The sequence below is a fragment of the Hipposideros armiger genome, unplaced genomic scaffold (genome assembly GCF_001890085.2).
Source record: "Hipposideros armiger isolate ML-2016 unplaced genomic scaffold, ASM189008v1 scaffold_519, whole genome shotgun sequence".
Classification (NCBI taxonomy): Eukaryota; Metazoa; Chordata; class Mammalia; order Chiroptera; family Hipposideridae; genus Hipposideros; species Hipposideros armiger.
Genome location: NW_017731869.1, coordinates 990,446 through 1,005,034, shown reverse-complemented (window position 1 = coordinate 1,005,034; position 14,589 = coordinate 990,446). Strand labels below are relative to the sequence as shown.

General features: G+C 42.2%; 1 protein-coding gene across 5 annotated transcripts in view; it reads right to left on the bottom strand.

The window, feature by feature from the left end:
• Window positions 1-14,589, bottom strand: part of RIPOR2 (RHO family interacting cell polarization regulator 2) — a 206,525-nt gene that overhangs the window by 11,051 nt on the left and 180,885 nt on the right. For 4 of the 5 annotated variants that reach the window (XM_019668177.1, XM_019668176.1, XM_019668178.1 and 1 more), the window contains 6 exons: window positions 12,754-13,431; window positions 9,715-9,896; window positions 7,673-7,841; window positions 5,036-5,171; window positions 3,680-3,841; window positions 2,190-2,348 (listed from right to left, as the gene is read on the bottom strand). In XM_019668177.1, coding sequence (XP_019523722.1) covers window positions 2,190-2,348; window positions 3,680-3,841; window positions 5,036-5,171; window positions 7,673-7,841; window positions 9,715-9,896; window positions 12,754-13,431 — 1,486 coding nt within the window. Of the gene's footprint in view, window positions 1-2,189; window positions 2,349-3,679; window positions 3,842-5,035; window positions 5,172-7,672; window positions 7,842-9,714; window positions 9,897-10,289; window positions 11,263-12,753; window positions 13,432-14,589 lie in introns of those variants that run through there. The other variant, XM_019668180.1, reaches the window with a different exon arrangement.

Here is a 14,589-nt window from a genome sequence, read left to right as displayed (position 1 = left end):
CAAGTATATACATAATAACAGATCCAAGTACATACATAAAGGTGATATTTCCAATTAGTGAGAAGAGGACAGATTATTCAAATAACTATAGTAAGGCAAATGGCAAGTTCTAGGAGAAAAGATGAAGGTGGATCTCCATTGCAAATTGCTACTAAAATAACTTATAGATGAATTAAATATAGTTAAATATAAATATACATAGTGAAGAAAATACAAGTAAACACTTTACAGTCTTCCTGATGGAGCAAACTCTGTTGCCTCTTTGTCTTTTAGTCACACACATCTGGCAAAACCCTAACCCTGAATGACCCCAACTCTGAGTTCTCTGTCTGCACTCAGGTAACTGGGTTCTGATGGAATCCAGTTAATTGATTGGAAAATGATAAAAAATAGGATTTTGAGTCCTATGTGGACAAACTGACCATGTTCCCTGACTAAGGAATGTATGCTAATCCCTAACTAGATTTCCAGCATGGGCATCCATGAGCCACAAAAACATTAGGATAAGAGTGTGTTTAGTTAGTACAGATGGGAAAATATAAGCAAATATTCATGTTCTGTCAATAGAACAGCATCCTCTACACAGTGGACAAGTTTGTGAATTAAAGATTTTTTTGCTTTAATTTCTTTCCTATTTCTCCTGCTGTAGATGTTCTGGTAATTTCACTGCTTTATAAATAAATACACTAGTAAAAAAATCTTGAGATAATATTATATATAACAGCTAAATAAATAATGGGAAACAACCTAAATGTTCAATAATCAAATATATTAGTATACATCCAAATGCAGCAATATTGTACAACTAAAACAAATATTTAAAAGAATTAATAACGGGATATAATGACAAATAAAAAACCACGATGTTATATTCTACAATGCGCAATCACAATTTTGAAATTTCAAGTCGCGGCATATTCAACCAAAAAATACATTCAATTTTTAAAAGTAAAGAATGGATGATTTGAACTTTTTTCTTTATACTTCTCTATGTTTTCTAAATTTTCTTATAATGAGGGCCTTTTCCTTTTATAAAGAAAGAAAAAAAAAGTTTAGGGTCTTTTTTCTATTTCATTCTCCATTCCTACTGATAAGTGAGTAGCTGCTCCTTGGAACCCTGTTAATAAGACTTAGAGACATCAACTGCCAGCGATGTAAACTGAGTAACATAGAAATTCACTCAGAAAATCGATTTAGACTGAGACAAATTTAGGCTCTAGAAATGAAGGATACAGTAAAATGAGACCTTGTGTTCCTAAGACAGTGTCTCTGGCTTCAGCTTGCTCATTCTCATGCTCAGAACTAGGCTTTGTATTCTCAGGGGGCTGGGCACAGACTCTCCCCCGTTCAGGTTACTGTGGCGCTGGGGGGAAGAAAATTTTCTTCTCACTGTGATGCCAACCACTGTGCTGGACATGCTGCAGGGCTTCATGTCCTGGAAAGAGAAGGGCTGAGCCTGGCTCTGGCCCAGCCACGTGGCTGCTGCCTGGGGCTGTGCCGCGCAGCCTTGTCCCAGAGAACACAGCTCACTTCTCCCATCCCCTTCACCAGCACTGTCAGGCCACAGAGTATTTACAGAGCACACACTTGGGAACCAGAAACAGCCCCTCACTGCCTGGATCTATTCCCAAAAAGGTTTTAACTCATTGCAGATGCTGATTTTATTTCGAACATGTGAAGTGCCCCATGAGAAGGCAACAAGCAACTTGACTGCCCCACTCCTACATTGGTGCCGTTTTCCTCAGTCCCTGGATATGCAGCCTTAGATTTGGTTTTCTGTCTTTCCTTACCCTTTCCAATGTGTCCTCCCATTTTCTCTCTTTGGAACCTCATTTTTGCTTATTATTATGAAAACACCACCAAAATGGCAACATAAAATAGGTAGGCTTGATTCCACAAATGGTGAATACTTTGATGACGGAAAGAAACTACGGTGTCTTAAATCATTTACCAGCTTCCTGGTAATGGTACATACACCCTGCTGGATGGTTGGGATGGTCTCAGTAAATCCCTGGTTCATTGCCAAGAGGCTTACTAATATCAAAGGTCCAGAAATCATTTCATAGGCAAATCTCAGCTGTTGACTTGGAAAGAAAAAAGTTACCATCACTAAAAACTATTACAAAAAAGTACCCAGCGATAACTCCAAATTGAGCCACTACACAACGTGACCAAAGAACATGTCCCACCTTGCTTGGCCAGCTGGTTCAAGTAACTCTCCAGGTCGCTCACACCATGGCTGGTGAAGTAACTGTAATACTGGAAAACAGTGACAACCTCTGAGGACAGGCTGGAGGAGAGCAGAGGCTCGGCCCGGTCCAGGATTTGGGACACTAGGGTTCGAAACACTGTTCGGAAAGAGAAGATACAAAGCAGCTTTTAAGAAACATGACCGTTCATTCATTTATTCATTCATCTTTTTTTCTTGTGGAATAGGATAGAGTGAAGTATGCAAGTGAACTAATCCTCAGGGTACAGCCAGATGACCTTTCACATATCTATATACCCATGTTTAACTGCCATTTAGATCAAGATACAGAAGACTGCGGGTACCCCCACAAGTTCCCTTGTGCCCCCTCCCTGTCTACAGCTACCCACCACCCACCCCCACCATAGGTCATCAATAATATGACTTCTAGCAACAAAAGTTAGCGTTGCCTATTCCTGAACTTCATATAAATAGAATTATACAGTATGCACTTCAGTATCTGACTCTTTTACTCATCAAAATATCTATGAGATTCATCCAAAATGTTGCCTGTTGCAGTAATTTATTCTTTTAAAAACTGGTGTGTAATGCCCTATTATATGAATATATTACAATTTATCCATTGTCTTGGGCATTTGAGTTGTTTCCAGTTCTTGGCTCTTGTCTATAAAACCTTATACATGTCCCTTTTTGTGAGTATACGCACATACAAATATTTCTCTTGGTATCTAGGAGCAGAATTGCTGGATCAAAGGGGAGGAGTATATTTAGCTTTAGAATAAACGGCCTAACAGTTTTTCCAAAGTGGTTATACCATCTGACACTCCTGTATTGGTGACATACTAAAGAGCAATACAGAAATACAGTGCTTTTAAAAGTCACTGCTGGGCCGGCCCTGTGGCACGTTGGTTAAGAGTTGGCTTGGGAGTGCTGGCTCTGAGCAGCAGGGCTGTGGTTTGGATCCAACATGAGGGTCAGTGATGCTGTGCCCTCTACAGCTAAGATGGTGAATAACAGCTCAACCTGGAGCTGGGCTGCCATGAGTCACCAGCGATGGCATAGGCTGCAGCAGGGCTGCAGTGGGCTGCCATGAGCTACTGTCCAGTGGCTAGTGACCGATTGTCTCACCCGGGAAGAGCGCAATGATAATACCAACATGGGCCAGTGAAGCAACGTCCTCCACAACTAGACTGAAGAACAAAAGGACANAACTTGTCTGTTCCCCTCCCCCAATTCCCCAATTAAAAAATATCTTTAATTAAAAAAAAAAGTCACTGCTGATGCTCTGAATTATAACATGTTCTATGTCTTTCTGTTCTTAGATCTTACTGAGTAGATTATGTTTTCTCTGGAGGGTAAAACTTTTTGCAGGGCTAGCTGTGGAAAACTGGCAAGGGGGAACCCTACCAGCTCTCATTCTTGCACCCCAGGACTGAAATGCTTTCCTCTCCCTGTACGGCTGTCCTCTACCTGAGTCTGCAAGTCCTGGATAGTCTCTGTTGACAATTCTGGCAAAGCTGGTTTCCAACTGCTTAATCACTCTGTCAGCTGAGCTGTGGTAGACCCCAACCGGGCTGCAGCACTTGGTCCAGAAGGACAGCAAAGATAGCTTTTTGTGGAATTCTGGAATGGCTGGAAAAGAAGAGCAACCCAATGAAGCAGATGAAGAGCTATACCTGGGTGAGGTGGAGCACGCATTACCAGGGGCCTTTTTTTTTTTTAAGACTTAGTTGGCAGATGGTCCAAAGGACAAATAAGTCATGATGAGGAACTCATGCAGCCTGGGCAGCAAATGCAAAGCTGTTTACTTTCAGTGACAGAAAACCAGCAGCTCTGCTCTTGGGAGATGTTCCAATCATCTCATCTCCTGTAACTTTATAGCAAACAAACATACAGGATCAGAGACTCAAACCTCAGAAGGTTTTTATGAAGGGCATGGAACAGAACAGTAGGAGGCTGCAGGAGGTTTTACCCTGCCCAGTGGCTTTCAGACTGAAATTGAAGGGCACTGTGCCAGGTAGCAGAGGGTCAACGTTTCACTCCAGTGTGGTTGTGGTCATGGAGGAGGGCCTGGGAGAGGAAAGGACGTGAGTCACTTGCAGCCTGAATGTCCTATCCCTTTACATGCCTTCAAATGCCTGCAAAGGTCACCTGCTCCTGGCAGGACTGGGTGCAGGAGGCAGAAATGTACAGAGACAACCCACAGGGTGTTTAGGCTTAATCAGAGATAACCTAGAAGAACCTAGTGTCCCACTATTCCAACTAAATATCCAATGTGAAAAAAGACATCAATTCTTGTCTTTACAAAAGAGCCCTGTCACCAGACCATACAAATTCAGTCATCTTCCCTGTGTCAAGTTCTACTAAAACTCTCTGACCCAGGGACTCTCACAAAGGCCTTTGAAGCCTTGTATTTCTACATTTTCCTGGTAGGGTTTGGGAGCATCTTGCATTTGACAGTTGGCCACTATGGGAGTTGTCTTAGCCAGCTCCAAGGCTGGCTAAGACATGTGTTCCAAAATGGTGTGCCAGCAGAAAACATCTGTGCAACTCTGCCTAGGCGGTGATGCTGGTTCTGCTTGTACACTAGTATCTGACTTCTGGAGGTGGAGATCCCTGTAGAAAAAGCGATGTGCCTGGTCTGACTCTAAAGGCTAAAGCAGGGTGTTAAGAAGACCACACTAGTGAAGAGACATCCCCATACTCCATGGCCCAAGAATGCTTTTCTGCTATCTATCCTGACAAAACAGTGAACAGATGCAGCAGAGGAGTGGGCCAGTGGTGTCACCATTGACATGAACAGTGGTGTCATTTGCAGGGGCTTACCTTCCACGACAGAACTGATATTTCCTATGTTCTCGTCACTGACTGCTGAGAGTTTCTCCATCACTTGGATTTGCCTAGAAAGCTTCTCTAAGAGATTTCTTGCCACAAAGGGGGTTTTGCTCGAGAAAACAATTTGCTGATAAAAACAAACAAAACCACCGTTTCAATTATGTTGTTGTCAATAGCGCTGTCCCTTCCCAACCTCATCCTTCTTGCATGTAGTGGTAATGCTAAATAAACACTACTGTGTTTTTGTTCCAGTGTGATAATGTCCCTGTTCCATGCTGGTTACAACACTGATGAAATCAGACATGTCTTTTGTTGCTTATATAAATTCTGCCTATATAAATTCTGGAATTTTCACGCCTATATAAATTCTGGAATTTTCTAAGTAGTGTGCAAGGCTATTGTAAATCTGCAACTCCTCTGAAACGTGGAGGGAATATATAGGTTGCATATTGGTATGTAAGCAGAAAAAGGTTTACTTTACAAGTGTAGCAATTTTTCATAGCATAAATTATTTCATTGTTTTCAAGCTGAAAATTAGGAGCATGGTGTGTAATTGTCATAATTATAATGAAGCTATTCATTACAATTAATGAGTGCTTCTTAAGGAACAGGTGCTGGTCAGAGCCTTATACCTGAATTAGCTCATGTTATTTCTCACAACAATCCAATGAGGTGAGCACCATTGATATCTCATTTTACTGATGAGGAAACTGGGGTACAGAGAGGTTATGTAACCTGCTCAAGGCCACATAAATAGTAAGTGATTTCACTTGTGTGCAGGTCACAAGAATGAGGAAAGGCCTGAGAGAGGAAAAGACAGGAGTCACTGCTGTCAGAAGGTTCTAGTCTTTTCTGTGTCCCAGTCATCTGGTAGGCATGGATGCCAGGATGCAGACCTGTACTACCATCCTGTACTGTCTAAAGCATTTGGATTCCTAAAACAAATAGGATTTTAAAATGCAAAAGACTAGTGTAGCAATTATGTATTAATACCTTTCATGTAAGTAAAAAATTAGAAAAGAACTTTATTTTAAATATATAGTTATTATGATTCTTATGGAATGCCATTTTTTATCTCTCTGCAATTATATACCAAATGAATAAATAACCTCACTGGTCAGAAGTGGGTGTGAGTTAGAAATTAAGTTTTTAATTCTCACTCTTTCATTCTACATCTTTATATGACCTCTTTTGTTTTTCTAGTGTTGATTTTCACCACAGAAGAGTTGAATTATAATCATGGACTTATCATAGGGAGAAACACTGCACTGAATATTGCATGCCAATTAGTCTTTGGGAGAAAATATTCACCTCTCCATGGAAGAGAATTTTCTCATGTCTCACAAAATAATGACTTTACCTCTAAAAGGTGAACAGGTGGTTTGCTAAGCACAGCATTAGACTCAGTAAGCACAAACAACTGTGAAAACCATCTCATTTAAATGGTTGGTGAATAGAGAATAGCTATAAGTAAACAACAATCCTTGCTCAGAAAAAAATTTTGGTCAGAAAAAAATTTTGGTCAGAAAAAAATTGCACCTGCTGCCAGATTGGTTGTCAGTATTATGACTTGTAATTCCAACAGTCAACAGAAGAGATCAACTGGGGTGCTGGCCAACCAAGTGGTAAGAGTCGTAATTGCCAACAGTTTCCCATGGCACACCAGTGGTCTGAGGCCACTTTGGAGTTCTTTATTCATGGAGGAAAAGCATATTCTTCATCTCATCATTAGTGTGTTACCAAAGAAGCAACATTGCACCACTCCTGGCCTTCCTGGGTCACCTTCCACCTTACCTCTTGTCTTTCAGTTGGTCCCATGCTCTTTGGAACACAATTCTTCCTCTTTTTACTGACCAGCCCTTCCCTTCCCTCTGAAACCTTTATTTATTTGCCTTCACTTTTTTTTTTTCTGTTCCCCACACATCTAAGCAAGCTGGGGAAAAGAACAAGATTGGGAGAAGACAAGCAACAAGACAAGGAGGAAGCATTTAAGCAAATGCTTGGGGAAAAAATGCTTTGTTCAAGACAACTGAAACCCCTCCTGCAATGAAAGAATTTCAAAATATTTTGCAAAAATATGTTACAAAATCTTAAGTGGTAACCAGCTTGAAATGAGAAGAAAAATAAGCGCCATGGTGTCCCAGAATGATGATCATGGCCTATAAAAGCGCTCTTTCCCATTGCTAATAACTTATTTGCAATCTGGAAAACCATGGTTCTATTCTGCAGCATTTTGCTTTTAGCTATCCAGGTGGTGGAAAACTCCTGTGACATGTATTAACACATGTTCAGCAATACTGGCTTTCAAAGTCCATTTATGGAAGGCAGAATACAAATTCCTGTATTTTCTTAACCATATTATTTTCATCTACTATCAAATGATTTGAAAGTGATAGCTAACTATATTTTGCCTACTTTCTTGTGAGTCTGGGGATCTAGGTTTCAAGATGGGAAATCCAAGGTTGAGGGAGGACAGGCATACCCATCAGTTTTTGAGTTGGCTCAAATCAAAGCAGGTCTGTTCTTTTATTTCTGAATTATAATGGCAAAACTAAAAAAAAGAAAGCACGTTTTCCTGGCATATAAATCACCTGGGCTCTAAACCACAAATTCGGTCACCAATCCTACCTGAACGAGTTGGGTGCAGTACTGTAGGTGCCTCACGATGGTGACATCCAGGCTCTCATTTCCAGTGGTCAGTGGGAGGGGGCTGCCTGCCACACTAGTCCCGACTCCTGTGTCTTCAGTCAGTGCCTCACTAAGATGCCCCCTGGCCTCTGGGTGTACTGGTCTGTAACTGTTGAAGCAGGAAGGTGAACGAAACATTAGCCATTTCTTTCTGTGTGGAAACCACAGGTCAATTTAACATGGCTCGCCTAAGGCTCCAAGTAGCACCCACTGACAACAGAATTTTTTGCTTGCCTACCTTGAAAAACCGAAATACCTTTCAAAAAACTTCTTAAATTCAGCCTGGTCACCAATTTGCCTAATGTTAAAAGATCATGTAAACAAATTGCTCCCAGAGTTCTCTGTTTGCTTTTCAAACACAATGAGCCATTTGGAAAGTCGTCTCACCAAGAAATCTTTGAAACATGCTCTCATGTTGCACTGGTACTTTCCTACTCTGTCAATGGGATGATCTGCCAAATTTTCTGGGATTAAACTACTCTGTATTTACGGTTTTCCAAAAGCAGTACCATTAAGAAATAATCTATCAAGGCTTTTTTTCTGGCCTCAGATCAATTGCTGCTTGAAGAAAAGGAAAAAGGAAAGCTGCCAAGAGGAGACATGATGTTCTACTGGGGACAAAAACTAAACAGGGCATTTGACTCTTGTAGCGGTTCTCAACCTTCCTAATGCCGCGACCCCTTAATACAGTTCCTCATGTGGTGGTGACCCCCAACCATAAAATTATTTTCGTTGCTACTCTATAACTGTAATTTTGCTACTGTTATGAATTATAAGGTAAATATCTTTTTGTTTTCCGATGGTCTTAGGCGACCCCTGTGAAAGGGTCATTCGACCCCCAAAGGGGTCGCGACCCACAGGTTGAGAACCGCTGGTCTAGAGTGTAGGCGTATAACTTAAACCATTATATTCATTTCATAAAATCTTTGCTATGCCTTGAATTTGATCACAGGATAAATTCTATTTCTCACTTTTTCTTTTTGAAGACAGGACCCTATGGGATCAACAAAACCCCAAAATGCTACCGCTGCCCACAAGGTTTATGTAACTTGGAAACCTGTTTATACAACATGTCAAAGGTAATATGGGTGGGAAATGCACCCTTTCCTTTTGGAAAGTGTTTCTGTATTTTTTTGCAGCAACCGATGGGGGTGAGAATGTTCCCCTGGGCTTCTTTTGCTTCCCAGGCTGCTAATTCTGAAAACATGGTTTAGAGGCATAAGGAAGCCTGAGCAGAAAGTTACAGTGTTTCACCTTCATCCTCCCTTCCCACTGCCCTGCACCAGCCCCATCCTAGAGAAGGCCACACTCTCCACCCAGAGGGCTACAGATCCAGTGGTAGTTATAATCATCCTTTTTTTGGGGTAAGATTTTATTGGGGAATTGAGGGAGGGGAACAGCGCTGGGGAATCGGGAAAGGGGAACAGACAAGTTGCTGTCCTTTTGTTCTTCAGTCTAGTTGTGGAGGACACCACTTCACTGGCCCATGTTGGTATTATCATTGTGCTCTTCGCGGGCGTGGCAGTCACTCGCCAGCCATTGGACAGCAGCTAACGGCAGCTCACGGCAGCACACTAAAGCGCACGCCAGCTGCGGGCCAGCCCTACTGCAGCCTACGCCGTCGCCGGTGACTCACGGCAGCCCAGCTCCAGGTCGAGCTGTTGTTCACCATCTTGGATGTAGAGGGCGCAGTGTCACTGGCCCTCATGTGGGATCCGAACCAGGGCCTTGCTGCTGCGGTGCAGAGCTGGCGTCCCAAGCCAACACTTAACCAACGCGCCACTCGGCCGGCCCTAAACATCCTTGCTTATGTTCTAAGGGAGACAAGTGTCAGGGGCTTAAACCCAGCCGTGATAAGTGCACTGATGAACTTAATCTACTGCAAAGATCCACCGGGCTGAAGGGAACAAGGGATAAAGGGGTGGGGACAGCAAAGCACAACAATAGGAAGCGGTTAGGAATAGATGCAAACCAAGGCTTACCTATTTTTCTCAGTCTCAGTGTCTGAAAATACTGAGTCAGCACCTCCTCCAACAGTACAAACCTCATCACCATCTTCCTCTTCGTCAAAATCAGAGGTGTTCAGGAAATCAAAGCTTTCTAAAGCACTCTCAACTGTAAGACTTAAGCTGGAAGACCTGCTGCGGCTTCCTGTGGGCTTGCACTGCAAAGGCAGAAGGCACCAGGGAGACCGTCAACACATCCAGAAGGAGAAAGAGGACACGCGACACCCAATCTGAGATGTAACATTTTCTTTGTTTCAAGTTTTTATTTATTTTGTTGGCATTAAAAAAAACACTTTTAAAATCTTCATATTAAAAAAAGAAGTACAACCATGGACAAAATAACACAACATCCGAGACTTTTCCCAAAATAATCCAGAAGGAAATAAGCAGGCAGTAGAATAGACGAGACAAGATTTTTCTGAGCTGGGGCGGCCCGTTAGCTCAGGTGGTTAGAGCGCAGTGCTCATAACACCAAGGTTGCCGGTTCGATCCCCACATGGGCCACTGAGTTACGCCCTTCACAACTAGATTGAGACAACTACTTGACTTGGAGCTGACGGGTCCTGGAAAAACACACTGTTCCCCAATAAAATTAAAAAATAATAATAAAAAAAGATTGGCCTGAGTTGAACATGGTGGAAGCTGGGTGGGGGTGGGGAGCACATGAGGGTCTATTATATATTTGCTCTACTTGTGTTTGAAATTTATATAATAAAAAGTTTAAAACATATATTACAACCAAAAAGCCTTAGGAAACAGAATTGCCACACTCCCTCTGCCTAGTGCTCAACGCCAAGTAAAATACAATCAGCAGACAAACTGAGAGAGTCATGGAGTCAGTGATGGATACTAACTCATCTCTAATTCAAGTGGCAATGTCTTCAGTGTGCTGAGATGGGAGCTAGCTATCTAAGGCACCTGTTCTAAAGAATTAAGAATTAAGAAAAGAAATCCCAGAAACAGAAGACTGCTCAAATTCACCTAACCCAGGTGAGTAGCCTTAAATATTAATTTTACATTCACAGCACATAACTTTTCTTTGAGACTTGAGGAGAAAATGAATGGCACGGGCAAAAAAAGAAGTGGGCCCTGCTTCCTCTGCCTTTGAAGGAACAAGTTCTATCACTTCTCTGACTGGGCCCTGGAATTACATGAGCAAACCCATTCTATGGCCTGGAGAATTCTGTATCACTGGACATACACAGAAACATTACAAACAATAATGCCCGTTACTACGGGCAAAAAGGAAGAGAGAAATACTCCCAAATATTAAAGAGGATGCTGGGATGGATTGAAAGGGACAAGTCCTGCAAGTTAGAAGAGCTAAATGTCCTCCATCCAGTTAGGTGGCACTCCTTGCTGACTTCTTAACACAAGGTAGGAAGGGCCTTTCAGGGGTCTGTCTCTGACATTCAAGATGGCACAAAAACACACGGTCTTTTAAATCAGAGTTGTTCATTCACCCTCAGAGATCTCCGTCCAAGATGCAGCATCTAGTTTCTGATCCTCAAGATGTTTAGCATCCTAGGAATGTGAAGGGGGGAAAAAAAAGAGAAAGCTTTGTCCAGCTGATGCTTTAATTCTGGCTGAAGACAAAGCCACTTGTCCCAGATCTACACTCTGATGCCCTTTGCAATCTCAGAGGGAGGGAAGGCGCCAGGCCAGACTCAACCCACTTCTAGAGTCTTCTTTCCTAAGCTATCTGCAGAACTGGATCATGCACAGTATAGATGTGTTTAAATTTTGATCACAACAAGAAAGGAGCTGTTAAGGATTTCAGTTTTGGAACAACGGCAGATTGAAATAATACTCTGGAGAGAAATCTGTGACCACCAGGTTTTTATGACTAATACATAAGTTGCTTAGTGCTTCCTGGCGAATTGAGCTACTTATTAGAACCCTAGATGCCTAGAAAGGGGAGCTTCCATCACCACTGGCTTTCTTTAAGGCGTTTGCTTTAGGTGGGGTCAATGGTGTCTTTGCTCTTTAAATTGAACACCTTTTGCTGACTAGTCAACAGTGCGGAGAGAGCTTGTTGAGGGGATAAAAGATGCTCTCACTGAAATATTAGTCAAACAGCCCTCATGCATGATCTCTGAGTGGATGTTTTCCAGTTATGTTTTACAGAAATCAATTTAGAGTGCCCTTTCCTGCTTCTCAGAGGTGACGCCTGCAGCTGAATCTATCTGTCATGAGCATTCGAGGATCTGGGGAGTCACAGCATGAATTATCATCTGTCCTGGGCACAACTTCCTTCCAGAGCAAGGTCAGTTGTAACCAAGAGGGATATGATGGTCAAAGTCTTGGAAACATACCTATAGGTGGCATTGGGAAGGCTACATTTTAAAACACTCATACAAAGGGATGCAACAGCCTTCTGTGCTTGACTCTCACCTTGCCACTGGCACCTTATTTTCAAGTCTATTTTCTAGAACAGGTCCCCAAAGAACGGCTCTTTTAAGAAAAAGGATCCCAGCTCTCTTCTCTATGGCAATATAAATCAGAGTGGAAAAGCAAAGAATACAAGAAGCAGTGATAGGATTTGGTACAAAAATCCAAGTTCTGTCTTCTTGTGTAGTGCTTTTTAAATTGTGGAGTTAGGAGATGCCCATGACTCTTACATCAGGCTGCTAACTTTGACTTCAACCAGGGACTGGGTTTCCTGCTTTCCTGATACCCCAAGAAGGATGCTAACCAACAACCACTCAATGAGATTATGGTGATCAAAGTACCACAATTTTTACATTTGGGATTAGAACAAATGTGGGACTCAAGGAGTTGAGACATTCTTTAGAGCTGTTCATGTAACTCCTAATCATGTTAGTTAATATCTATCATCAGGAAAATAAAAATTGATACGCACTACTGGTGTTAAAAATTAATGCCCTTTAAATGGTGCTCATCTATTGTTCTTGTGATGGGATAGGATAAAAAAAATAGAGATGCTATTTTAAATAGAAGGTTGTCTTAAGACACTCTCCAAACCTAATCCCATGTCCCTGAAAAGGTACTTACTTTTAGAATATCATCCAAATGCATGACTTCTTGGTTTAGATCCTGAAACTCTTTATACTGCTCTTTATGTGGTTCCAATGCAAGGAAAAGCCCATGAAAGGCATCCTCTAAGCTTCCATCTAGAAAGGATCGACAACCTTCAGATTCTCCACTGACAGACCCCTCAAAGAGCAGCCTCTCGGTGGCTGCCGGCACCTCGGCTGAGGTGAGCCTCTTGACTAGCTGCTTTGTGATGTTGCCTTCAAAAGTGTCCAGTTCCACGGGCTTGAGCTCAGAGGCCTCATCGGACTCTTGCAGAAGTGCCTCTGTGACGTCCTTCTCAAGGAACAGGTGCTCAGCCGAGGCACCTGTGGACACGCGGCGGGCCTCTGCTCTCCTGGACCCCTCTGCGTCTTCTTCCAGGTGAGCCTTCAGCCCTTGGCCACCTCCCGAGGAGGTTCTGGAACATGCTGAACTGGAATCGTCTGTGTCCTCATTCTGGGAGGATGGGCTGCTGTGGTGTAGCTCAGCAGGGGTGATGGTGATTTCTGGATTTGCTGAGCATGTGTTGGAGAGAGAGCCGGCTGGGCTGGGGGGGAGGGCATAGTCCCCGTTGGGCAGGTCGCTGAAGCTGAAAGACAGTGGCGTTTTCTCCTCAGCTGCCCTTCCATTCTCAATGATGTCATCAGGTAGATTAGACTGTGGATAAAAGACATCACATTATTATTTTAAAGACAAATAAGGTGTTTGGCATGGTTTATTTCCAGATAAAATCTAAGGCAATTAAAATAAAAAACCAGAATTTTATAATAGCATTTTATTTATTTTTGTGTGTGTGTGTGTGTCTGGCAAAAGAAAACAAGCCCTTAAAACTATTTCCATGTTAAATCTATGTGAAAATTCATTGCGCTATTCCCAGGTTTGACATTTTTCAAAAGAAAAGGTTGGGGACAGGGGAACGATGACTTTCCTAAATCCCAGGATCTCACACTATGTGGCAGCCATAATTATGAATAATAACACTACCATTTTTTAATTTTTTTGGCATCTATCTTAAAAGACCTCAACATTCATGCTATTTCACTCAAAAGGTGTGATGCTTTGTTCTACTTTGGTTCTCATAAACTATTATTTGAAAATATTTACCCACGAAGTCCAAGCTCTTGTAAATGTTTATTAACTTAGTAACCATGCCACAGATAATTCAAGGCCAAAAATACATTTGCATCGCTTCTATAAAAACAGGAGGAAAAGACTGACACATTGAACATCTATCTTCCAGGACTGCAAACTCCAGAGCTCTTGAAGTGTCTGGAAGCCCAAAGCCACTGTCAAGCAGCCCCAGGTGGGTCAGGTATACTCTGTGACTCAGGGAGCAGAACTTGGAAGAGAGAGGTCAGAAATATCCAGGTAGCCAAGATAATTCGATTATGCAGGCATCATTTCTAAGTCATCTTTTCTTACACTATAGTCTGTGTATAGTGTCTAGGCGGTGAATGTTACTCTGGGGGAAAAGTTTTCTAGTTTTTTGAGATCAACTCCTTCAAAATGGACAATCTCTCTTGGATTCCAGATTTGACTTTTATTTATTATTATTATTATTATTATTATTATTATTATTATCATTATTATTATTTTAAGATTTTATTGGGGAATCGGGGGAAGGGGAACAGACAAGTTGCTGTTGTTTTTGTTCTTCAGTCTAGTTGTGGAGGATGTTGCTTCACTTGCCCAAGTTGGCACCATCATTGCACCCTTCCTGGGCGAGGCACATCAGTCGCCGGCTTCTGGACGGCCGCTCACTGCGGCTGCTGGCCGCTCACGCTGGCTGTTGGCTACACACGGTAGCCCATGGCA